Source organism: Mustela nivalis (assembly GCF_964662115.1).
Source record: "Mustela nivalis genome assembly, chromosome: 13".
In the NCBI taxonomy this organism is placed as follows: domain Eukaryota; kingdom Metazoa; phylum Chordata; class Mammalia; order Carnivora; family Mustelidae; genus Mustela; species Mustela nivalis.
In genome coordinates this window covers 7,079,457-7,106,660 of record NC_139032.1, presented here as the reverse complement: position 1 = coordinate 7,106,660, position 27,204 = coordinate 7,079,457, and the positions used below count along the sequence as shown (strand labels likewise).

General features: G+C 39.7%; 1 protein-coding gene across 20 annotated transcripts in view; it reads right to left on the bottom strand.

The window, feature by feature from the left end:
• Positions 1-27,204, bottom strand: part of RFX3 (regulatory factor X3) — a 440,711-nt gene that overhangs the window by 151,421 nt on the left and 262,086 nt on the right. For 19 of the 20 annotated variants that reach the window (XM_082694397.1, XM_082694413.1, XM_082694414.1 and 16 more), the window contains one exon: positions 11,132-11,256. In XM_082694397.1, coding sequence (XP_082550523.1) covers positions 11,132-11,248 — 117 coding nt within the window. In that variant the 5' untranslated portion in view covers positions 11,249-11,256. Of the gene's footprint in view, positions 1-11,131; positions 11,259-27,204 lie in introns of all 20 variants that reach the window. The other variant, XM_082694401.1, reaches the window with a different exon arrangement.

Genomic DNA, 27,204 nt, shown 5'->3' with positions numbered 1-27,204 from the left:
ACAAACACCTTAGTGAGCCTCAATGTCAAGGCAAAAGCCTTCAACTTAAGTATAATAACAACAATAAAAAATCATTGGTAAAATGGTTTTTCACAGAATAATTATGTTATCAAGGGTCATAAATGGGACGGTAATCAATGGTTTGGTCAGTTTCAGAAGAAATTCAGAAAAATTACCATCACTGAGAACTAAAGCTTAGGTTCATTCATTGGAAAGTATCATTTTCCAAAAACTTCAGGAATAATTTTGTTCTTTTATTTCAACCTATACATATAGTTTTATTCACAAAAACAACTCTTGTTTGCTTGTCTATATAGTTTTAACTGCTAGTGATGAGATACAAAGTTACACTAAGATTCACAAATGGGACAGCCTTTTTAAACCTAATTATGTTGAAAAACACTTTTATTTAAGAATCACCTTTCTTCTTATATTTCAAGTGCTATTTTTTCCAATGTATTTTTTTCTTATTCAATTTCTCCTCCTTAATCCTACTACTTTTAAAAAGCTAAAATTGCTAATAATAAGAAGGCACAGATTGAATAGGATCCCAAGCTATTACGACTTAATAAACCCAAAACCCCAAGTAGTAAAGGAAAAAAGAAAAAAAAAATATGGCTTTGGATAGCTGCCTAGATTTATGAGAAACAGCCTGATCAACTTGCAAACCAGAAATAGAAACCGCATGTCTTACTGTTTTCAGTTTTGAGGTCTGCTTTTTTGATGCTCATTAAAATTATATAAATTATATAATCTTTTAAAGCAATCTTTAAAAATTAGCATCATTAAAGGATGAAAAACTATACCTTTTTATTTGATAAAAAACCAGTGTTCTGGGGCACCTGGGTGGCTCAGCGGGTTAAGCCTCTGCCTTCAGCTCAGGTCATGATCTCAGGGTCCTGGGATCGAGCCCCACATCGGGCTCTCTGCTCAGCGGGGAGCCTGCTTCCTCCCCCTCTCTCTACCTGCCTCTCTGCCTACTTGTCAAATAAATAAATAAAATATTTAAAAAAAAAAAAAAAAACAGTGTTCTACCTGCTTCCCCAACCAATAATTAACATGTCAACCATAATAGGAAGTTGGATGGCTTTGACTTTTTAAAGCCTGCTAATCAAACTGATTTGATGAACTTAGGTTTCCTCCCAGTTAAGATGGGAATGGTTGTCTGGGCCTTCATAGAACTGGATATATACCGGTACTCATTAAGACAAAAATCAAAGCCACAAATGAGCTACTTATCTTTGTTGAGTTTATGACCTAATTTCAAATTTCTAATGCTTTTGTTTATTTTCTTGAGAATAACAGAGTTTGCATTTTCTAGCAGCCAGGTATTTAAGCTATCCTCCATTGTATCATCAATTCATTATACATATTTGTATTTTTAAGAGTCTTGAAAATATCACCAATTTTTACTGATCTTTTATTTTATGTATTGATCAGCCTTGCTTGTTTATAGATGGATATATGTATGTATGTATGTATGTACCTTCTTGATAGTCATTATCAAAACTGGAGAGTTGACGGGGAATGTGAAGGGAGTGTGACCAAAACCTCAAAACTGATTTTCCTCTACATTTTCTTTCTTTCCTTTTATTTAAAACTTCAACTCGGGGGCGGGGCGTGCAAAGGTGGCTCAGTGGGTTAAGCCACAGCGTTTGGCTCAGGTCATGATCTGAGGGTCCTGGGATGAAGTCTGGCATAGGGCTCTCTGCTCAGTGGGGAGCCTGCTTCCCAGCTCTCTGTCTACTTGCGATCTCTCTCTCTCTGTCAAATAAATAAATGAATAAATAAAATCTTTTAAAAAAATAAAACTTCAACTCAGTGAGGTGAGGCAAAATATTTTAAATTTGGGATACTTTTCTGAAGAACTCTTACACCTTAACATATGTGTAACTATTGGGCAGAATTTCAGGTTTTATTTATTTAAAGGCAAAATACTGGGGCGCCTGGGTGGCTCAGGGGGTTAAAGCCTCTGCCTTCGGCTCAGGTCATGGTCCCAGGGTCCTGGGATCAAGCCCCACATCGGGCTCACTGCTCAGCAGGGAGCCTTCTTCCTCCTCTCTCTGCCTGCCTCTCTGCCTACTTGTGATTCCTGTTTGTCAAATAAATTAATAAAATCTTTAAAAAAAAGGCAAAATACTAAATAAGTACCCATGTCTCCTGAAAACAGTATTAGGACTAGTAATTCAATTATCACTTAACAGACTGGGAAACTTAGGCTGGTATCAATTTTCAAGCACTTTTTCTTTTGATATGATTTCAGACTTCTGGAAAAGTTGCAAGAATTATACACAATATCCCCAAATATCTACATGGACTGTATCACTTTCCCTCTTTTATTTGCAAGGTTCTATAGTTACTGATTGCTTATATTTATGATCTGTGTTTAGAAAGGGCTTCAGAAGTTCAAGGTTTGTAAATTTTTTGCTAGTTATTTTGCTCAAATAGCCTATGTTGCTCAAAGAGTCCAGATGCACCTGTTTCCTTCGCGAGTTTTGCTTTGTGGGATTTCTCAAAAATGCGCGGCGATTCATAAAGCTAAAACCGATCCTTCCTGACATAAAGTATATTATGTCCTTTGCCGTGGGACTGCCACGTTCAGTACCGTTATTATGCCACTTAACAGCTGATCTTGATATAACTCACCTGACTGCTTTATCTCTGTAGGGTAGAGCTTAGGAGCTCAGGCTCTAAAGTCAGATGACTTTGATGTGACTCCTGGCTAAAAAAATTCATGACTAAAGGAAGGTGTATTCGTTTTAAACATCGGGTTTACAACCTAGCTCTGAGCAACAGGGCAGCCAGAACCAAAAGGGTGGCTCTGATTTACTCTAAATGGGAAATCCATCAGTCAGGACTGTGTGTAAGGAAAACGAAGCATTGGAGTCGCTCTGAAGAAACGGCTTTGACAGGGCGCCTAGGTGGCTCAGTGGGTTAAAGCCTCTGCCTTCGGATCAGGTCATGATCTCAGGGTCCTGGGATCAAGCCCTGCATCGGGCTCTCTGCTCAGCAGGGAGCCTGCTTCCCCCTCTCTCTCTGCCTGCCTCTCTGCCTGCTTGTGCTCTCTGTCAAATAAATAAGCTCTTAAAAAAAAAAAAGATAGAAAGAAAGAAATGGCTTTGACGGATGTCAACCCAAATTTTTAAAGAAAATAAAGAGGCATTCCGTGTGTTTCTATTTCTAAAATCAGCTCTGGACCAAAGGAAGAGCAAAATGATCATTTTTCATGGATAGAAAATCGGTGTTAAGTGTTCCATGAAATTAACCTTCTGACATGCTGGTTTGGTATAGGTAGTGAGCTTGAAGAACTCTGATGTACAATCCATCTTGCTCTGAAAGAGTCCAAGAGAAGAGATGACTCACAAACTGCGTCGTGTATGTCCTTACAGCTCCCACAAAGGCATCTCAGGAAATGCTTTCGAGGGCAAGGAGAACCTAAGTGGACAGGTTCGTTACAAGCTTTAGAAATGACAGGCTGAGCACCAAGCACACGGAAGGGCCCACACAGGTGCTCAGTAAATGGCAATTACCTTATTGGATCTGTTATTGTCACTGGATATCTGACAAAACTGAATGGTGGTCAATTTCAAAACGAGCGATTCCCGGGTGCCTGGGTGGCACAGTCAGTTAAGTGTCTGACTCTTGATTTCAGCTCAGGTCGTGTTCCCAGGGCCATGGTACTGAAACCCGTGTTGGGCTCCACGCTCAGTGTGGAGTCTGCTTAGAGTTTCTCTCTCCCTCTCCGTGCTCTCACATGCATGTGCATGCACTCTCTCTCTCAAATAAATAGATATATCTTTTTTAAAGAATCAAAAGGAGTTATTACTTATAACTTAAATAGCTTCCACTGCCAGACCAGGAGCCACCGAGGACCCCAGCTCGGGTCTCACCACTTGTCTGTCCCCCCTCTTTCCTCCAACCTCAAAACACTCCCCTTTAGTCCCTCACTGGTTACCTCTATTCTTCGTTCTTAGATTAAAAATCACTTCCTCTGGAAAGACTTCCTTGACCAGCTCAGGCTATAAATAATTTTTATTTGGACCTTGAAGTTTCTCTTTCTTTCTGATACTGATGGCAAGGAGGCTCAGCTATGTTGAGATCTATTACACTGAAAGTGCATTTTTAGCACAGATAAAGAATTCTCTGATTTGCTTTGGCAAGGAGGGCCAGTGCTCTGTTTAAATTATGTTCCGCCTTGTTCAAATTATATGGAAACGTAAGTGCCAACTATGTCAAAGTTTTCAACTTTCTACTCATGGGGAAAATTTTATTATCTTCAAGTTAAAAAAAAAAATAGATCCTGATATTGGAATTGATGGGTTTGATAAGCAAATTAGATATTCACAGGAAACATCATATATCCCTAGAAATAAAATTATGGAATCAACTAAAATTAGTCTATACAACTAAGTGATTTATTGAAGAAGAAAATGTTCTGCAATTCAACTCTGGAAGGTCTTTTTGGGATAGTTGTAATAAATGAATAATTTAAGTCTCTTCCAACTAGAAACCCAAATTCAAATCAGGGTAGCTAAAATATTAATATAATATTCTTACCTTAATTTCCTAAACTCTTATATCCTACCACGATATCACACTTGATCTAAAACTATTATTATTTTAAAGATTTTATTTATTTATTTGATGGACAGAGATCACAAGTAGGCAGAGAGGCAGAGAGAAAGAGGAGGAAGCAGGCTCCCCCCTGAGCAGAGACCCCCAAGCAGGGCTCAATCCCAGGACCCTGGGATCATGACCTGAGCTGAAGGCAGAGGCTTAACCCATTGAGTCACCCAGGTGCCCCGGGATCTAAAATTATCATATTTCATCAACTGAGTAAAATACTGGAGGTACTCCTGATGTTTACTGAGAAATCCTCTGGCATTTTCTCTAATCGCTATGGCAACTGCAATGGGTACCCGTTGACATGGGTAGAGAATGCCAGTACTGCCCCATAGATCAGACCACATGGTCTCCGCTCTGATCTAGAGCCTGAGCCTCCCTAACTCATAAGCCAGAATGACACGAAGGATCAGAGGTCCATGCTTACTGAAGAAAATGAAAGCAACAGGTTTTTAAAACCAAAGTAACTGTGGAGAAAGGATCACCTGAGAATGAGGGCAACAAAAGAAGGCCAAAGGCCAAACCTTACAGGAAAGGGTGTAAAAAAATCCCCAAATTAGAAGAGTCCAATAATACTACTAAGAACAAGGAAAACAAAAATAGTAAAATAATAATAATAATAATAACAAATTTATTGATGGTTTATTATATAATACCATGTACTATCTTATTTAATGAACACATTATTTAATATGTGTAGCCAAGCATAAGCTAGATATTATTATCCCCATTTTATACATGAGGAAATTTAGTCTCAGGAAAGCTTGGTAATTTGCCCAAGAGCATATAGCCAGAAAAGAGCTAGGGCCAGGATTTGAACCCGTATTTTCTGACTATGAATATCAGTCTCTCCACCTCTATGAAACCTGATTTCCTTGATGAGGTAGCCCTCCAAGAATGAAAAGGGAAACCGGCCCAAAAGTCACAGAACAAGAGAGATATAGGATAGTCAACAGTATCAAGTGTCAAAGAAAAATCCAGAAAGTTCCTAGAGAATACTGTTGGATTTAGTTCTGCCCAAAGGGCACAGTCTCCACAGCTGTATGGATAGCACCCAAATTTCGCAGAGTGAAGAAGTAGCTGGATAAAAGGGAAACAGCAGACAAGGACAGATGTGTCTCTCAAGAAAACTGGCCGTGGGGGACCAGACCATGAGAGATATCAACTGAAGAAGGTAAAGAATGAAAATACAAGGGGGGAACAGAGCCCAAAGACACCATAAGTGGCTCTTCTGACTCAACTTCCTCTAAGAGGTTCTTCTACATCCCTCCCTTCTCATCCTCCACCACCCAGAACAGACTCCCTGGTTTCCCTTGAGCTCTTTCCATGCTTTTCCCTCTCGGAAATACACCCTCTTGCAGTTTGTTTTTCTTCAGACCTCCAACTTTTCCTTGAGCACGTGGCTCAAAGGTCATATCTACCGTGAAGACATTACAGACCTTCCCTCCCAAGAACAATCTCCACTGTTATTCTTGGGGTACTTTGTACCCAATCCTATAATAACATCTATCTCCCTCAAAAGTTGACTTTCCACAGTCAGGCACCATGTAAAACCACCTCTGAGATCCTGACATTTAACACAGTGCCGGCCATATCCCTCAGCAGCTACCTTATCCTCAACTGATCACAACGATCTAACTCCAGACAAAAAAAGTATTTTTCAAATCACTTAACAGAGAATCACTGCGTATGATTACTCAACCATTTAAATAGTAGAGCTCTTATTTTTTTTTTTTTACAAATATTCAGTAGAGATGTTCGACTAAAAGGCCTACATTTTTGGATTGGCACAGCAAAATTTATTTCAATTGTAAATCAGCATGTTCCTTCGAAACACCTTTTCATATCAGATACTAAAAAATTGGCAATTCTGGCTCTAAAAAAATAAAATAAATATGCTCTTCAAGAGCTAAAATCATTATCTTTTGTTTTTCTACAAAAAAGACATTCAATGGGAATTCATTTTAAAGGGTAACCCCATCTTTTAGGATGTCTGCCACAATCTTAATTAGGAGAATAGTGTCCCTTTCGGGAAGCAAGCCAATGGGAATCAAGTCCCAAATAAGAGTGAACCACAGAAAAATGTCTTTGTTTCTGTTGATTATATAAGATAATGGTCTCAAATGAAAAGAATTCTATTCATGTCCATCAAAGCTAGGGTGCACAGAAAGCAAATCTTTTGACCCTGAATAGAAAAGACAGATAAAGACAGAACCAATGGCGTAGACTACTTCAGGCTTAGCTCTCCAAACTAGCAAAGGGACCCATTTAAAATATTATAGATCAAATTTCAAACTAACATTACATTCTCTTACGGATTTAATATACTATAGGCAATCTTCTTCCCCGTTAATCACTATTCACTGCTTCTACCACGAGAACTTTCTCATGGGTGTACTGCTAATCATCACAGTTTCTTTCTGGTTGTGGCAATATATGACAGGTATCATGGGAATATGGCAAACAGAAGTAACCATAAAAATAACCCCTCATCACAACTGTGGTCTCACATGAGCATCTCAGGAGTACCCATGTTTAAGTTCCTTTCCTAAAATCTGTTTCTGAAAGATACCCATAAAAAACAGAACCACTGGGATTCATTTAATATTTATCCTTCTTGAAGGGTAATCTTCTTGAAGACTGCCCTTTGCCTAGAACCTAACTGGCAACTTCGATTGACTCTGTTTCCCAAACAAAATGTCGTTTGTCCCTTGGACCACAGGGATAATCTGCTCACATGCCAGGATGTACCATAACTTATATGAAAATGTTGAATATGTGACAGATTGATACTAACGAAAAAGAAACAATATAGCTAGAATATAGCTATTCTATTCATTTCTGTATCTCATACTATATATAACAATCACTGCCCAGATAGATGACTTATAGAAAAACTAAGATTCTTACCTGCCTATAATTTTGAAATGAATTTTTAATCACGTAAAAAAAAAAAAAAAAAAAAAAAGAGGTTTCAACGTCCCACTTATATACTAAAGACCTGCTAGAAAGAAAGTCCCTGCGCAGGAAAAGGTAAAGACCACAGTCTCTGGTAATAAAAGAACTCAAAGTTGAGAGTAACTTGACAAAAGATCTTTTTCTTTGAATTCAAACAGAAGCCCCTCAACCCCAGGGCTCCGCTGTATCTGGGATGTCATGTTTACAAGAAGTCGTATAGGGATAACACAGGTGCCAACGTTGACAGAAAAGATGTGTGCCTTTTGCTAAGGAAGGGGGAAGACAAGCAGGGACTGTAAAGTACGAACTGTACTCGGAGGGGCAGTTAAAACTGGGGAACATGAAAGGGAGAAGAAAGTCTTAGAGCCCTGGTTCAAAGTGGTTTAGGAATCACGGACTACCCGAAGCCCAAGATTACAACGAGGAGTAAAAGTTCTGACATTAGTGTGGTTCTGCTTTGCAAACAATCTAGACTGGACAGCTGTGGAGGAGAAGGGAATAGTGCAAGGCATTCTCCTCCTTCCCCCTCCTGGATTTTTGACTCAGTTTTAGGGCAAGTGGGGTCAAAGACCTCTCGGATTTAGGCATCAAATGACCAACTTGAAGTATCATCTACAAGAAACTCTAACAAATGACTCAAGGCAGAGGGAAGGCAAGGGGGAAGAGCTGGTTTCCAGCCAGAGTCTACAGAGACCATCCGTCTAAAAAGTCTCTTCTAAAGATGATGATGAGTAATATCACAATTCTAATATCTAATCAACACGGAATTTGAATATTTTTATAGATTTTATTGAATTGAGCAACCATGTCTATATTTGAAGCTGAGACTCTATGTTCAGGGAAATGATGAAAAATTAGAGAATGTATGAAATCTGATACAACAAGACCCTGTAAACACTGCTCAGAATTCTCTAATCCTGAACCAAACTGTCTAAGGAAAGGTGGAAGGTTGATTCTTGAGCTCACACGGAATAAATGAAAAAACAGAGAAATCATTTTAGAATCGACATTTTACTTGGTACGGATTACTCAGCGAGATTAGAACCCTCGTGCTTTGTGGAAAACAAAACTACATATTAGATCTTAAAATTTTCTGGTATTTCAAGTTTCTAATCAACATAATATCACATGCCTCAACTTAAAAAATTTTAGCTCTAGATCTCTTCACATCAGAGTGGCCAAAGCAAGGACACAATAAAAGTTGAACCAAGAGAAGGAAATACCTTTGACATCAATGCCATGATTTCGATATTCATCCTGGGTCAGTGATAAAGGCTAGAAGATCCCACTACGGTTTGGAAACTCAAGATGACACCAGCACATCAACAATACAGAGATTATAGGGAATTGAAGAGCATTAAGAAATTACTTCCGCAATAATCTTATCAGTTGTAGAAAATATATCTACAGAGACCCTGTGAAAATGCACTAGGGAGAGGCACCTAGGGGGCTCAGTGAAGTGTCTCACCCTTGGTCTAAGCTCAGGTCATGATCTCAGGGTCCTAAGATGGAGCCCCACCCTGATGGGCTCCAGGACGCGGGCATGGAGCCTGGTTAAGATTCTGTCTCTTTCTCTCTTGCCCCTGCCCCTTCCCTCCCCTGCACTCTCAGGTGTGTGCGCGCTCTCTCTCTCTCTCAAAAAAAAAAAAAAAAAAAAAAGCACTAGAAAGCATCAAATGTGACACTTTTCTAGTTTAAAAAAGGGAAGAAAGGAAAACGAGAGTTCTCACCTTCTTTGCTTGGTGTGAGGGGATGTAAAGCATCACTTGCCTTCAATGTCCTAGAGAAAAGAGTGAACTTGAGGAGCTGAAAAATATGTCCGCTGGGAACGAGCCATGGGGCAGAATGCAGGGCTTCCCAAAGTGGGGTTCACGTGCATATGAGATTACTTTTTATGAGGACAAGGAACAAGGTGAGTGTGCGTATGTATGATTTTTCTATTTATGCTGGTGATACTGCTTTTCTGCTTCTGGTAGCAATTTTTGTTTTTTATAAAAGGTTATGTATTTGATACAAAAAGTGACGTTATTTAATCAGGAATCAGAGTCTCTCCACTCACTGCACACAGTGAGATGGGTGCCTTCCGGAACTTCGATGACAGTTTGGGGATTTATTTTTCAGTTTAATCTCTGCACAGAAGACGACCAACCACAGCTGATACCATAGGGAAAAAAGGATTGAGTGAATTAAGACAAGAAATACCCAATCTTCTTCCCCTACTCAGCTCTCAGGCAGACAAGTATACCCCCTCTGAACAGGAAGCTGCAGGAGTCGTCTTTAAAATTATCACAGCCCAAGAGAGAAAACTCAGATACTGAACACCAGAGGGAACCCAGTTAAAAAGCCCAGCCAGATGACCCTACGTTGAAGTCAACAAGACCCACCCAGGCATTCACATCAGCTGTTTATCCTCATGCTTTAAATATGGATAAACAGCCAAAGAGTATCAGACAGCAAAAAAAAACTTCAAGAATGAATGGAAACAGACTATATACAGTAAAAAAAAAAAATTTCAACAGCTTCAAAAATATTAGTATCTTCAGAAAGAAACAAAAAGGTAAGAAAATCAGGAAATACAACATGATTGTTGCGAAAAGGAAAAGGAAAATTTTTATAAAAGCTTCTCCTGGATACCAGCACTGTTCCTGTCCACCCCCACTTCTATCTCCTAAAAAGAATTTAACTTAAATACCTCGGTCTACCACTTAGGTAAAACCATCCCTTTCCCTAGCTGCTTTCCTATAATTTTAAGAGCGATGTTTGCTAAAGATTCTCCTTGCTACTAAGAAATTGCAGGCAAATCGCAAGTCTCAAGATAATGGTCTGTATGATCTTTCCCCTTTATTTTCTCACCGCTCTTTGGAAGAAATGACAGACCAAGGTGTTCCCAATCCACACTCTAGAACCATGAACTGGCATTATTTCGTCAGTATCTTTCCAAAACAAGCCGAGTGTCCTCAGCATGAATAAGCTCTGTAGTAAACATGTGACGATGAATTCATTCTCAATTTTTAAATGGGATGAGTCAGATCTCCAGACCTTTATGATAATTTGATTTTCATTCAACAGTATTTTTCTAGTCACCAAAGTACCCAGGCATTTTCTAAATCATCACAAAGGCAAAATCCTTGCCTGGAGGGTACAGGGAGCTTCTCATTTTTGTGCACTACTTCTTATGAGCCAATTATAGGCAACTACGATTGCTGATATTTCAGTACGAAAGGAAAAGGGAGTTGTGGTAAAGAGTTAAGAGGGGAGAAGAGAAGAACCTACGGAGGAGGATGGACGGTCGAGGCAGAAACAAAGGTGTTCTTCAGGAGTCAAGAGACGCTTCCAGAATAGGGATCATGGTTTGGACACTTTTCTTTGCATCCCTATAGCCCAGCATGGGCAGAATCTGCCACATCCAGAAAAGGGCTCGAGAAACATTTGCTGAATGAACCTGTGAGCTGAGCTCCGTCTATCTGCGCCCCTGGGGCCAGAACGCACCTGAGGGACAGACAGCCCAGGGAGAGGCTCAGCATTCTCGCTGACGACAGCAGCTCCTTACCTGTTGTTGCACGGGCACCTGCTGCACCACCTGGGTAGGCACTGCTGCCTGACTGGCCACAGATGTCTGTAAGGTCACTGTCGAACCTGTGTCCGACCCGGTCTCTGATGTCTGCATGATGGTCTCTGAAATGCAGCAAAACAAAGATAAAGTTGTCAACGCGCGCCTCGCGTTGTTCCTGATGTCCTCTACCACCAGGAGTAACTTTCAACTCTCGAGTGTACTTTTACGACAACACACCACCCTGATCTTCCGTGCGTGGTTAGAGTCTGACCATTTTTTAAATAAATGTAGAAAATGACCAAATCACATTAAAAAAAAAACAAAAACCATTTAGCACCTCTCATTCTGGGGCTATAAAAGTTGAACTTCATTGAAATCTACCTTCCTTCGCTCTCATCCATTATAAATTGGTTTGATCGAATCATAAACTCTAGTCCAAAATTATTTCCAGATACTCAATTTTCAGTACAAAAACCCTAACTGGATATAAATATGTCATAAAATGTCATCTTCTAGACACTTTTTTGGCCATTAAGATGTTATCAAATTGTAAAATTTAGAATAAATTATTTTGAACATCCTTTCAAACTCTCACTTACTATGCTGTTACCTAAAAAAAAAAAAAAGGTATGTCTATCCAAAAATTTAACCAAAGGATCAGTCAGGCTCATTAATTTGCTCTGCCTTTGGTATGACTGATAGGAAAATCAACCTTGATTTTACACAAAGGTAGCCAAAGACTAACAACGTTTAGTATTTTGAAGACGGAGAGGACTATTCTTACAGCAATGAGACTTGTAAGCAAAGACAAAATTTTACCCTCTCCCTTGAAAGTTCAACCTGGCACATTTTTTAGTTCGTGTATGCCTGACCTGTGAACACAGGGTAAATTCTGCAGCATGTCCTCTAACAGGTCTGCTTTCTCAGACCTCCTGGTCTCAACATTCCCTTCTGCTATTTAAATAGTCAATGGAATAAATATTAATTTCTTTGCTTCTGAGCAGGGCCCAGAATTCTCATTTTCTTTCCTGGGGGTTTGAGGACACAATATTTAATTGGTAGCTTGATAAAAATACTGCATTACGGTTTAAATCTGTGAACAGTCTGGTGAACATTAATTTTCCCTAAGAAATATTCTGCAGGAGTATCCAGTTCTTTCAAGTAGAAAATTAAGCCCCTCGTCATCTTTTGTCACAGCGTGCCCTCTTCCAATTTTCCCCTCAAACCTTTTCTATCATCTCATTTGATTTCAGAAGCGGACCTCTGAGGACATCTCATCCAGTCTTCTTGTTTTATAAACGAGAGGTGGAGACTCACTCAAGGTGACAGGAACAGCCATGGGACTAGGCCTGGTCCCAAGAGCTAAGGATTCCCCAAATGCTCTACATGTTAACGTACGAGCAAATTAATCCATGTAACGACCCAGTATGACTGGGAGGGCTGACTTCCTCCATGTACAGATGAGGGACCCTGGGCACACAGACTGAAGATGGTTGGAAGCTTATAAAGAGGGAAGTGACAGAGACTGTAGCCACCACCCCATTCATTTGGGTCAGCTACTAACGTTCAGCTCCAAGAAGTTGAGAACTGGTGGGAAGGCTAAGCTGTAGGTGCCAGGTCTCCCAATTTTCCAAACGAGGCTGAAAGTTCAGATTTTTATGTGAAATCTCCCAAACGATGGCTCCTTTTTAAAACTGTAGTATTTATCTCCAACACACACACACGCACACACACACACACCCCTTTCGCAGCATTAAGACCATGAACATGCCTGAAAATGTTTGAGAATGACAGGATCTGCTACATAAAATTCTCACCTAGTTAAGATTAACTGAAGCACCCCTGGTTCTCAAACTTTGGGAAAGGGATGAACACATTAGGAACCCTATCTGTGCTTCTCCCTTTATTCAATCCCAGAGGGGAAAATATACCCTCCCAAAAATGAGAGCCAAAGCCAATGCCCTTTGATTCATCACATGCTTGTAGACATCAATGTATTCTGTGCTACGGCAAAGGAGCTGTTAGCGAAAGTGAGGAGATTAGCAAGCACTCTTTCTAGAGAACGAAGCATGAACCAGATGTTGGATGCCATCTTCACGGAGGTTTTCTTAGCCTCTATTCCCAACTCCAAGCTAGGTGGAGGCTCTGAAATCTGTTTAGTAGAAGAACAAAGACAGGTTGCCAATTACAGGCATTCACATTCGAGGGTGGGTGTCTCTTAGAGTGAAGTCACTACCCTAAAACTCCCTCCTATTTCTCCCTATGCTCGCTGGGAATCTTATCGAGGCTTTCTCCTGTGCCTATACCTTGTTCTGCAGACAAGTATACACACCCTTTTTGGTATATGACCCATACCTTGACATGTACTATTTTAGACCTCATATATGCAAGGATATAAAAATCTCTTTAAAAAGTAAATATACTTGGGGGCCCTAGGGGACTGGTTAAGTGCCAGACCTTTGGTTTGAACTCAGGGCATGATCTCAGAGCCGTGAGACTGAGCCCCACGTCGGGCCCCATGCTCAATGCCGGGTCTGCTTAAGACACTCCCCCCGCCCCGCCGCCCGTCCCCCCAAAAAATAAATAAATAAATATTTAGAAAAATATTAAATATACTTTTAAAGCAATTCCTAAGAATTCTCAATAAACTACCAGAGAGAGCTCATCAGAAGATAAAAGGCACAGATTTGAAAACTGGTCTCTCATGGACTATATGAGACTCCACAGACAGGTTCTGGCTCAAAGTTACTACAAATTAAAATTCTTAATTGCCAATATTTAAAAATTGGAAATCTCCATGTTAAACAAAATTTCCAGATTCTTAGGAAAAAAAATATGAAAATTTAGAAAAGTTGAGCCTACATTATGTGTTTTATAGAAATAAAGGGCAATACCCCTTCGGTTGTCTGGCCTCTAAAGGCATGTGAGTTCATGATATTTTTCGGGATAACCAGAGATTTTTGTCTTATACACCCAGATTGAAAATGGAAAAATTACATTTTGGGTTTAAGACAGTCTTGATAACATTTATACTCATTCGCTTCTTTTATTCAGAAGAGATATACCCAAGTTTTGACCACTTTACTAAGGGAAACGTGCAACCACTATGATTCTCCTCATTTTGTGGGTGAGTCAACGGACACCGAGAGATGTCAGGTCATACGTAACCAAGATCAACCAGCTGGAGGTCGGAAAGGAGGGTTCGGATATACCAACAGAGCTCATGCACTAAACAACTAGACCCAGTAAGTGGGGAGCCCTGGATTTCAGACTAGACATTGCACAGACAGGAGAGAAGAGAGTAAAGAAAAGCACACTGGAGACCTTTTTGGAATGAAAAGGAAGGAAAGGGCCCCCCACTGTTTTGGAGGAGCAACCTTTGCAGGACAAACTGGGGAAAATGAGATGGAAGGAAAATGATGGCTTTACAACTTCAAGTGAGAAAGTCACGGAGAGCTTTCTACCAGCCTTGGCTCTATGCCACCTCAAAGCTGGCACAGAAAGCCCAATCCAGGACAACCAGTAACTGCCCCCAGAACATCTTCTATTTACTCAGCAGTGACTGCCCTCATCCCCATCTCACGGGCTCCTGCCAACGGTAAGAACTCAGTCTCTCCATCTCTCCTTGACAGACACAACTTCATCCTCCTATGATTTCACTGCCTTCCTCTGTTATGAGTAGGAGGCTGCCCTTGCCAAGGCCTCATGGCTTAAGAGGCTCTCAGTCCCATCCCTGGCAGAGACTGGGTCAAAAACTCGCGGCCACAATTTGGTCTCTCATCTGAGAAGGGCCATGCAATACAGTAAGTTCTTGAAACACACCTCAATTTAATCCTCAGAAGACTCCCATTAACGGCAGCACTCTTATTTCCACTTAACAAAGGAGGAAACTGAGGCACAAATGGATTACATAACAACATAACATAGCATAACACAACATAACGTAACAACCTAACACATAACACAACACAACATAACACAAAAGGATTATATAACTTGCTGAAAACCACACAGCCAGTAAGAGGAAGAGCCTGAATTCAAACCCAGGTTTATCTGAGTCCAAAGCCCACGATGTCACTACTTCGTGTATATTACCTTGCAATAACCTGACAATGGGGCTTCCACAGGACAAGCTACAGACTGTGGACCTGAATGCCAAAGTTTTTGGGATTCTCCATCTATTGTATTTGATCTACACCTTCCAGTAACAATGGACAGAAATCCCTTCTCTCTCTGATGCCAAAATCAGAAAGCATTCTCTCTCTTTCTGCTGAGGCCATAAGAGAACCCAACTCCTAAGTATTTTTCCAGAGGCATTTTAACTGATTAATTCTGAAGACCTGACTTAACGGCAGATCAATTAGAATGTTAAAGCATGTTTGAGGGGTAGAACCCTCCTGCCAAATTCTGCTAAACAGATCATTTAAACCCACTGACGCATTCAGAGTGTTCTGGTAGCCTTCCAACATTTCAGCAAAGCAAGAGTCATCCCCAAGGGTAGTGTCGTTGCAGGCTTCACTTGTGGGTTTCGCTTGAGACCAGCATAAGGTTTGTGTGTACATCTGAGGTGTTCCCATTCATCTAGCAGTGGTTTCTGGGCTTTGTTTATGTTTGGGAGTAATTTGGTTAGTTCAGTTCCTTCACGGCCTCCTTTCAAGTGATATTTGTTTATCGGCCACAAATGCAGTCCCATTAATCCATTTTGATAAGCTAAATAAACCCCTGCCGTGGGTCCACGATGCATCCCATATGTAAATGAGTTGTATATTCTTGCAGGAGAGACATGCACAATTTCAGTCTAGTCATCCTTGCCTAATGTGGCTGTCAGGTGTGTCGAGAGCAACAGATGCTTGTTTGACAAAGGACCTTTTTATTCTGGCTAATTAAGCAGTTGGACACACCCGCCTGTTAACGGTCCTGCTTTGTACAGCCAACTCGGGCTGAATCATGCGAAGCTACAGCTAAATAGGCCACATTTTGAAAGAAGGCTAATTAACCCCTAGGAGAAGGAAAAGAATATTGCAAAAACCCAGCTGCTGAATGCGACGAGATTAGCATTTCTTCAACCTGATGGGCAAAACCTAGGCAAAGCAAATGTGTTTGGAACAAACACGCGTTATTGCAAGTTTCAAGGCATTCAGATGTTCTTTACGGAACTTCCTGAAGATTATTTAATACACTCAAATTCACAGCTGGATTCCCTTTATCACACACAATGGACCTGCCAAATTAAATGGTTTAATAGTCTGACCTAATCAATTACTTTTCAAACACAACTATATAACTGGGATAGCTTGAAAATAGGTAGTATCCATCTAATTTTTATTGAGGTTCTTCAGCCTGAAATAATTTGCTCTCTAAAAATGCAAGGTCCGCAAAGTTTGGCTCCACCACACCGACTGTACTGTCTTTTTTCACACTGAGGAATGTAACAGGTTCTAATTCAGTACAGAAAATAAAGACTTGGAATTTAATGTTTGAGTGCAATGGAGAATTGTCTTCCTTCTTCCTTAGTACAGAAAAACAAAAGATGCTACTTCCAAATCCTACTTGAACCAAATTAACCGAAGTTATTATGATAGTCATTGAATGGGTATAATAAAGATAAGTCACATCTAAAATGTGACATTCAACTATAAATTATTTACTTAGAAACCTGGTTCAACGTAAGAGTATAAGAATGCTATTTATAGGGGGGGGAAATTGTCAGAATTTGAATTAATGATTTTAAAATACAGAACAAGAAGTTTCACATCTGTGTGCTTTTACACAGAAAAATCCCAAACCATAATTGATGTTTTGTGACATAAAATTTTTATTACTAATGTTCTGATTAAGCATCAGCATTCTTGAATAAATTTAGAAAATAAACATTAGTATACAAAATGCCCAGGGCAATAAAAGTCTCTATTAAAATTAGACAACTAAAATGATCTGTGCTTTCTGGCTGGGGGGGAGAGGGGGGAGAGGCCATTATTTACTTGCCTGAACATAAACTTAGTATGAAAAATACACATTTCTGGACTATTCAGGAATATATGATGAAAAAGACTAAGATGATTTCAGTTTTTTTAAAAAAACAACAACCCTAAAGCTATTAAGCAACTTTCAAAGTAAGACAATATAACATAAAACAATGGGCCATACTAGAAAATTTATACATATAGGTAAATAATCATGTGATAAATGTAATATTTTGAAATTCTGGCAAAAATATATTGACTGATTAATTTGACTACAAACATAAAACACTATGACTTGGCTTTTTTCCCACTTTGCCTAGTACAAATGCAAGAAACTAGTTAAGCTACAGACTGTAGTCAGCCTTTTTTTAATTTAAAATACACCTCTGTAGAAGTTTATTCAGTGTACAACACAGAGCTTTATCAAATCAATAAATCAAGTAACTGAAAGGAGGCAAAAGGAAAATGCGTGACTTTCTGTATTATAAAAGCTTTGCCTGTTTATTTAGGTTTCATGCTGTAATGCTCATGTCTATGTACAATTAATCTTTTGTACTAAATTGATCTGCAGACAATGACGGAATGATAATAGTGTAGACTGTTAGGCAGTCATCTTCCTGGGATAACTGATGACAGTGATTAATGCTGGTGATGCTTAATCAGCACACTGGTAACATATACAGGTTGCCTGGGTAACTTTTTTCACTTTTCAAACAAAGGTGTTCACTTAACTAATTCTTCCCTTGAGTCAGAGTATGAAAAACTGTTTCTCTGGAGAAAAAAAAATCAAATTACATGACTTGAACAGCTTTTATCTTGAAGGACCAATTACTTAAAAAAATAAAACCATCTAATAACATATGAGTAAAGCCAAACTACTGAAATAATATAAGAACTGTTTTATTATTTGTTATCAAGAGAAACTGTCTTCAGGCCCAGAGGTCATTTTGGGGAAAACAGAACCAAGTGTTTGTCCGGTCTACTGCTGGTGTCATCCCAGCACTTTCTACGACTCGCGTTCATTAGGAGGCAAATCAGGTCTTACCTGAATGCCATATGCTAAAAATGGTGGTGCACAGATACCAGCTGAAAGAAAAGGAAAAGAAAACCAAAGAAACAAAAACATGTAAGTATTCTACACTCTTTGCTATTGGAAAGAGAGTCTGGCAACACAATGATGTAACACGCAGAAAGATTCTTAACAAAATGTACCAGACAGACAGAGCTCTAAATGTTTCTCCCTTTTGGTCCATCCAACCCTGAGAGTGGCCAGAACCTACTGGATGGAGCATTTAATGATATTAACGCTCAGCACTGAAAAATGATAAGCAACAAGCCCTTAATTCTAAGTCTGTCGTCTTCATTATTAGGGATATATTTAAGAATAGCTACCTTTGCTGAGCGGTTACCAGGTGACAGATGCCCTGCACACACTTAACCTTCATTTCACCTATCAAGTAGAGATTCCCATTTTAGAGACAGGAAAGTAACGTTTAGAGATCAATTTGCCCAGGGCCACAGGGATGACGGGATGAAGGGGTGAAGTCAGGATTCAAGCCCCGGTCTGTCATACTCCAATTATGGCAAGCTGTCATTGGACCCTAGACGGCCACACAGAAAGCAGCAGCACTAAGGCCATTTTAGCCAGATCAACTTTGAAAGAGCTAAAGGAGTCTCTGAAGACTCTGAGTACTGAGAAGGAACTCTAAATCTGAAGAGACACAAGTATCACATAAATTGCAAATATGTACTATACCCAGTATGAAGTCAACATGCTTTTGTGAAGTTATCAAACCTATAATCTTTATGATATGAAAAAGCACAGCACAGATTAAAAGAGACTTACACCAACCTGTATTCACAAAATATTTTATAGATGAAAGAGGTTATAATGTAGACTAATTTGCATTTAAGAACATGTCCTAAAAAGAAGCCAAACAAAGGCCCCATTAAATGAATGTGTATGTATATATAATATCATATGTAATACAAGGATTCAAGTATTGTACACAATTGGGTAATGAATAATAAGCAACAAGTGTCCATAATTGGGGAACTTATCCTGTATCCCTATAGTGGAATACCATACAGCTCTATAAAAGCCAGCATGGAAAGTTACTCACAATAATTTAAGTAGAAAAGGCAGGTTTGCTGAATAATATGCAGCCCACAATTCAATCTTCTTCTTCATAGAGACACAAACATATGCTCTGGAAAAATGCTCCAGGAGACAGAATAACATCGATGGAACTTCAACTCTTGAAAATGGGCTTTCCTAATCCAATGACCATAAACTTTGAGTGGTCTCAAGGTAATCTTGGACTTGCTGGTTAAAAGCAACATGGGCTCCAGAGACGGATTTAGCCAAAAGCCACTCCAAAAAAGTCAGTCTTAGATTCTGAAACCTAAACCAGGCCTTATAAGCTCAAAGAAAGCTGCAAAAGTAGACTTTGATCTGTTCAGCAGCAGGACCAAAGCTCTGTCTCCCTTCCTACTAAAGTGGCTCAAAACTCTTTAACGCAGGTCTAAAAAACAACTTCTTCAGTGTTTCCACTGGAACAACCTATTTAAAAAATATATAGATTTTATATATTATAGACAGATTGTATCTACAGACCTATTCAATGGTAAAACCATGACACTTCTCATTTGCTCCTGAACAAAGTCAATCTAGTAACACACACTCCCAAATGTCACTATCAAATATGATCCCTTCCTTATGACACCACCCAGTGCTTACTGCCCAATCCAGAACCAAGACATTAATTCTCCTCCCTTCCATGCAAACTGAGAAGAGCATCGGTGCTTCTTCTGAAGACCTCGAATGGAAAAGAGCATATAGGTGGGGAATCCAGATGTTTTATTCCACCAAGCAAACAAGTAATCCCTTTTGGAACTAGCCTTACCGGCATCTGGTCCTTCTTCCTACATACCCTGAACTTCACACACGTAACTTTTCTTTCGCTTTCTTTCCCCGCATTCACTTGTGTGGCTTTATTCGCTCACGTAAAAGTAACCGTCCTACGTTATGTTATGGGATTGATACGAAAAGGCTCACCAACGAGGGCTTCCCAGTGGTCTTACATTAGAGGGGGTGAGAACACAGGAGGTGAAGATTAGCTTCCCAGGCAGTATTACTTAAAGAGCTACAAAAGAAAACAAGCAGGTAGTGTCACCCCCCAACAAGAGGATTTCCTTTGGATTTTACAGGGAATGAAGGCAAGAACTGGAATGCTTAATTTTTTTCACACCAGAGAGAGCTCCAATAACAACTTTCTTCTTGGATTCTCTTGCCTACACAAGAAATTTTTCTATTTTTTTTCCTCTCATTTTCCTTTTATAAAAGTAGAGAATAGAGCCTTTTACAGTTCCCAACTATCCTAATGACAGGCTCAGAGAGATCAACACATCTAAAAGGGGAAAATAATACTGTGTAATAACACTGCTAATAATGGAAATAATATACCCCACTTTAAATGTACAGTATCTTAAAGAACTGAACTCTCATTAATGCCATTTTTTTGGCAAACGTCGTGAACAGGGGTGTGGGTGGACTTGGAAAAAAAATCTATATATTCACGCATATAAATTCTGGAAACACTGTAAAACATGCTATTAAATCAAATGAAGCTTTTACCTCGATTTTCATTATAAAATGCATGTGTATACACTTGGAATAAAGGCTTGCACAAAGGACGAAAAGTAAAACACACTGAAGATGCCGGCCAACTCCACACACAAAAAAAACTAACACAAAAAATTATTTCTCTCTAAAAATCAGTAGTACTTGAAATAAATCAATTACACGGAATCAAAGACAATGTCCCTTTGGAGATTATTTTATGGGCATTGTTAATCCACCCCATGTACGGCTGTCTTTCCAACTCAGTCCAAAGTATTTTCTTGGCTCCAAAAACAAGTTTCTTCTACGGTGGGCCACTATCTCAGGCTGCCTCATAAATCCATGGCTAATGCCCCTAACTGCAGTTATTAATATGCTTGAAATCAACCATAAGTTCTTTATGTTTCAAAGCAACTGTCGTTCTGTAATGTTTCAGGTACGTGTGAAAGTTCACGTACTGAGTTCTTTTCTACCCTCCCTCCTCCTCTGGCACTTGAATGGTCTTCCCAGGGGGGGGCTAAAAAAAAAAAAAAAAAAAGGTAAGGGACCTCGTCGTTGTCCCTGAGAGAACACAAATAATAACTGTCCTGTCCCAGTCATTTTCTTGATCACCGTATGTTTGCCTTCACCTGCCAAACCGAACCAGGCCAATGATGCTGCTTCCTCATCTCTCTCAAAAGTCTCCTCACGTATCTTCATCTCCCCAGAGTGGAGGCCACGCCCAGCAGTTGGTCCCCAGGGCCCTCGGGACAAACGACAAAGGTCTAAGTTGCTGGGCACGGAGCTCTTGGCCACCCTCTTCCCAACGCTGCGTTACAATCCAAGCATGTGCAGCTCCTCTCAGGTCCCCAAGCCCAGGGTCTGCGAACCAAGAGTGCCCTCCGACTTCCTCTCGCCCACCTCCTCTCATTTTCACTTCACCTTTCGATCTCGGGATAAATTCCACTTCACCCAGAAAGCCTTCCAGACTGCCACTCTGCAGCTGCCTTCTGCTTAACAAGCGTGGGACCGGCATCCTCCTGGGTGTTCCCAGATGACCTTATTTTTACTCGGTGCATTGCAAGTATCATATTGTAGGGTGACGGTCTCTCCAACCACATGATAAATGCCACGAGCACAAAGACTATGCCTCCTTTCCACCCACAAATATGCAACAGTGCCTAACACAAAGATCTTCAATTTGCTGAATGAACAGATGAATAAAAATGGGAATGGGTTCGGGGAGTCTGGGTGGCTCAGTCGGTAAGGTGTCTGACTCCTGATCTCAGCTCAGGTCATGATCTGAGGGTCGTGGGTCAGGCCCTGTGTCGGGCTCACTCTCCCTCTTTCCCTCCTCCCCTGCTCTCTCTCTCTCTCTCTCAGAAATAAATAAATAAATAGATAATTTTTGAAAAGGGAGGGGGGATGAGTTTAAGACCCTGCTGACAGATTACTATTAGAGTACGTAGTATCAGAAGCATTTCATCTTCAAACTCTGTATAAATATAATTTTCTATTAGAACCATTTCCAATCAAGTTATTCATTAAGGATGTTTTCGCCTAATGTTCCAGTGTGACTTTGCTTTCAATTCTCATTACGGCAGAATTTTTTAACAACTCCCCTAGTCTGAGATTTGTAAGCCTCAACAGGTTTTGTGTGTAATTTCTTTAAAAATGAAACAAGATAAGGATTAAATAAACTCAAATGAGCAAATTAAGTCTTCAGCTATTGCTCTGAACCTCCTGACACATCATTTACTTTGTTTTAATAAGTACACCTGATTCGCTGAATTGAGGATTCTGATCCAATGCTCTAATCATGTCATCTTAGAAAAGGTGGCCTGGTAGGCTTCCTTTGTTTTTACGAGACAGAAGCACTCAGAGATCTTTAATTTTCATAGCTGAAATGCTAAGAATATGTGATTAGCCTAATAGTAATTGTTCTAACTTCATCATTAATTAACCACTTGAAATTTACTTGAGCTTGGCAACATTCAACTGACATTCTTCTATGGTCTCTTAACAATCAATGAAACTTTCCACAGAAAAAGGTATTCCAAGAAGCCTCTACTTACAAATCAGTTAACACATTTATGGAAGCTTCCACATGCATTACTTCATCTGTCCAGAAATCCTGAGGTAGGTAGTATTATTATCTCATTTTTACTAATGAGAAAACCTAGGCTTAAAGCTTAAATGACTCTATGAGCCCCAAGGTCACACAGCTACTAACGGGCAGAGTGAGGGCTTGAATGTATCCACCTATTAGATTCCAGGAGCAAAAATCCAATTTTTCCTTTTTTTTTTTAACCCAGCCCTATGCTGTAATAGGCTTATAACATGACAACTTGAAGGTTCTACAGACCAGGGATTACGTCATCCTGTGGAAAGCAGCAGGCTTCTAAAACTTCTACAGTACAGGAATTGGACATGCTGTAGTTTTTCCAATCCAGTCACCAGTTCTCCATGACATGTTAGGGTCTAAAATCATCTTACTTTTATTTCCAGCAACACAGACCACCTGACAAGACAGCTGTCTACCCTATTCTGTACACTTAGCAATGCTGGATTGTGCAAGATTCTATTCTGCCTCTGCTGAGCTATCAATACAGGTAGGCTTTTTGGCATTTGAGTCACGGGTCAGAAAGTGTTAAAAAGGAAATCTATGTTGTGGCAGCCATGTCTCTGTCTCTGTCTCTGTCTCTTGTGTGCGCGCGCTCTCTCTCTCTCTCACACACACACAGACACACACAAAGGTGATCAACATCAAAAGTTAGTTGGATACATAGTAAGTACATCATTCACACACAAAACATGCACAGAGGCATAAGACCTTCCAAATGGTTCCAACCCTGGCTAGAGGATACGGCTGAGGAAAAAAAAATACCTGAATTCTAAAGAGAGTAGTACTTTTCATTAAAGCTTCACTGTCCCCTAACCCTGGCAGAAATGGTGATAGCAATATGCTATCATTGGGTCTATTTTGCCAAAAATCGGCTTGCTAGGAACTGTTCTGTCTAATGGTCAATTTGGGAAATTGAGAAGTTCACTCAAAACTTGTATCTTTTAACTATGTATACTCTTGACATAATTCATACCATTTTAAAGGACCTTTTGGAGGGGAACCCTCCTACAGTGTTGGTAGGAATGCAAGCTGGTGCAGCCACTCTGGAAAATAGTATGGAGGTTCCTCAAGAAGTTGGAAATAGAGCTACCCTATAGCCCAACAATCACACTACTGAGTATTTACCCTAAAGATATAAATGTAGTGATCTGAACAGGCACATGCACCCCAATGTTTATAGCAGCAATGTCCACAATAGCCAAAGTATGGAAAAAGCCTGCCTAGATGTCCATCAACGAATGGATAAAAAAGATGTGGTATATATATACAATGGAATACTATGCAGCCATCAAAAAATCCCCAAATCTTGCAATTTGCGATGTGGTGGATGGAACTAGAGGGTATTATGCTAAGTGAGATAAGTCAATCAGAGAAAGACAATTATAATATGATCTCTCTGATATGAGGAATTGGAGAAACACGACAGAGGATCATAGGGGAAGGGAGGGAAAAATAAAACAAGATGAAACCAGAGAGGGAGACAAACCATAAGAGACTCTTAATCTTGGGAAACAAACTGAGGGTTGCTAGAGTGGAGGGCGCTTGGTGACGGACACTGGGGAGGGTATGTACTATGGTGAGTGCTGTGAATTGTGTAAGACTGATGAATCACAGACCTATACTCCTGAAACAAATAATACATTCTATGTTAATAAAACCCACCGATAAAGAGCTCAGGCAGGAACACCTCAATTTTAGTCCTGTAGACCTGGAGTAGAGAAACCAGCTGACTTCACCTGTAATCATCATCTACAAAATTACATAACAAATTCATAAAAAAATTTTTAAAAAGGGCCTTTTGTGGGGCACCTGGGTGGCTCAGTGGGTTAAGTCTCTGCCCTCGCTCGGCTCAGGTTATCATCTCAGGGTCCTGGGATCGAGCCCCACATTGGGCTCTGTGCGCAGCGGGGAGCCTGCTTCCCCCCTCTCTCTGCCTCTCTGCCTATTTGTCATCTCTCTCTCTCTCTCTCTTAAATAAAATCTTTAAGAAAAAAAAATTTTTTAAAGGGGCCTTTTGAAGATTTCTTTGATGCTCATATGGATGAAGTCAATGTTTCAGTTTGTCTAAAATTTTGTTCCAAGCTAGCACAACAGCCTACCTAGAACTGTATCCTGGAATTTTGCCATTTTCTGGGCCCGTAACTTTTGAGAAAAAGAATTTGTTTCTTTTAAACCAAAGGGCTGTGTGTATCTTGAATGCCACGGAGTTTACAAATGATAATAAGGAAGGTTTATTTTTTGCAACATGTTTTTCATCCATTAAATGCATTCTGCACGTCTCTTAATTCACAAATTTGCTAACCAGTTTAACTAGATAAATATGTTGCTTCTGTTTTAAGCAACTGAAAGGTCTTTGGTATATGAAATATCAATGATAAATTTGGCACTCAGCTGAATTGGACTGATAAATACTGCTGCTGCCAAGAGTCTGCAGTGAAATTGCTATAGAAAAATTAAGACCAAATTAAAACTAATTAATGCTTCCCACCAAAAATTTCAAAAGCTCTTGCAACTATTCTATGCAGTGTGATTTGTGATAAACTTTACACGTAGTTAACACAAACATATTTCAGGCAGTTGATAATTTGGAAAATTGGTTCTTAGGCAAATTGATAAATTAGAGTACTTGGTAAATAGAACAAAACTTCCATTCAGTTTATGTTTTAGCAAACGGCCTGTAGGGAGAATTATGCATTCCGTACATCCATCACTCCACACGTTTTGGAGGGGGGAAGGTTAAGGTGTTATAGGTTTTCAGATAATTGGCCTATCTCCCAGTATCACAACATTGTAAACCGAAAGAATAACCGGAGATCATCAAGTTCAGGCCCCCGTTTCACAGGAAACCTGAGACCAATAAACAAAATAGATTTGTTAGGATCAGAGCTGGCGTTAGAACTCAGAACTGCCAATGCCCAGTCCACAGCTCTTTCTAACAGACTATGGTTTATAAGAGAAGGAAAAAAGGCAGGCACTCAAAAAGAAGTAGCAAGGCCTGCCGGAATCTCAAAGTGCTTATTATACAATAAGAGAAATGCTCATAACATGGAGAATGAAATCCTAGAATAAGAGGCGCTCTTAGACGTTTCCAAGTTTCTTTCTCACATAAATGAATAAGGCACTGTTTTTGGGGTGTTTAACAAGATTTCAAGTGAGTCGAACTGTGTGTGTGTGTGGAGATATCAACCAAAATGGTTCACTGAGTTTCCTATTTTGCAGAAATCCTGGGTCATCTTGTAAAACTGTTTTTTTTTTTTTTTTTTTCTCAGCTACACGGAGCATCTTGGTGACAGAGGTTCAGTACTTTATTGTTATATGGAGTGTCTGAATGTTTGGGGCTCACATTTTTATTATTACGTCATCTCTGTATATAAGGTACAATACACAAACTCACTGTGTTTACACGGAAATAAACCAAAAAGACTAATTTCTACTTTACCAGGAGGAAGGGGTAAGAGCGAAATTCAACACCACAGTAACTGCCACGAAAATAAACAGGGAACAAACTCTGAATTTTCACTTGCAGCAAATACGTGTAATTTTGGGGTGTGAGACAGAAACCTTTTAAATGTAATGGTTTGGGTAACAGCTTTTATAAGGTGCACTTTTCACTGTCAAACAGCATAAAATGCTCATAAGGGTAATCAGTTGTAGGTGGCAGGTTTACAAGCTTTCCACAACTTGTACTATTTATTCACGTTAAAATGTTTTGCAATTACCTCCTTCCGTATTACACTCAGGCTTTCTTTTAAAAAGATTTTGAAACCGTTCTGCACGACTGTAACTCCGAAACTAGCCACGTTGTTTGACTTTTTTATCCATTTGATGCACACTGTTGGTTTTTATTAACTCACAAGTTGTCCACAGCTAATTTGCGTACAAGAAGCACTTCTGCAATTTTGAAGGATATTAAAGCAAGGCAGTAGAGAACAACTTCCCAGTATGATCTATTCAAAAATTATATCAACTCTGTAACCTCTCCTATGAAGGTAACAGAAATGATTTTCTAGTACCAAAACACTAAGCTAACGTTTACATATTCTATTCAAAACCATATGCCAATATGAGCTGATTACTTCTCATGGTTCCATGGAATCATTTTTCACACAAACCAGATTTAAAACGATGGTGTTTCCTGAATGCAACTGAAAGGTTATTTACATAGGAAACCTCTGTGCCTTTTCCCTACAAGATTTCCTTACAAAATTCCTGACTCAATACTGGATGATATATTCTTTTCAACTAAGATAACAGGAGAATGTTAATAAGTCATTCTTCCTCACCTTTCCTTCTCCCTTGCTCTCTGTCCCTTTCTGACTTCTCTCCTCTTGCCCTTTTCCCCACTCTGCTCCACCTTCCTAAGAGTAAGAACCTCACGAGG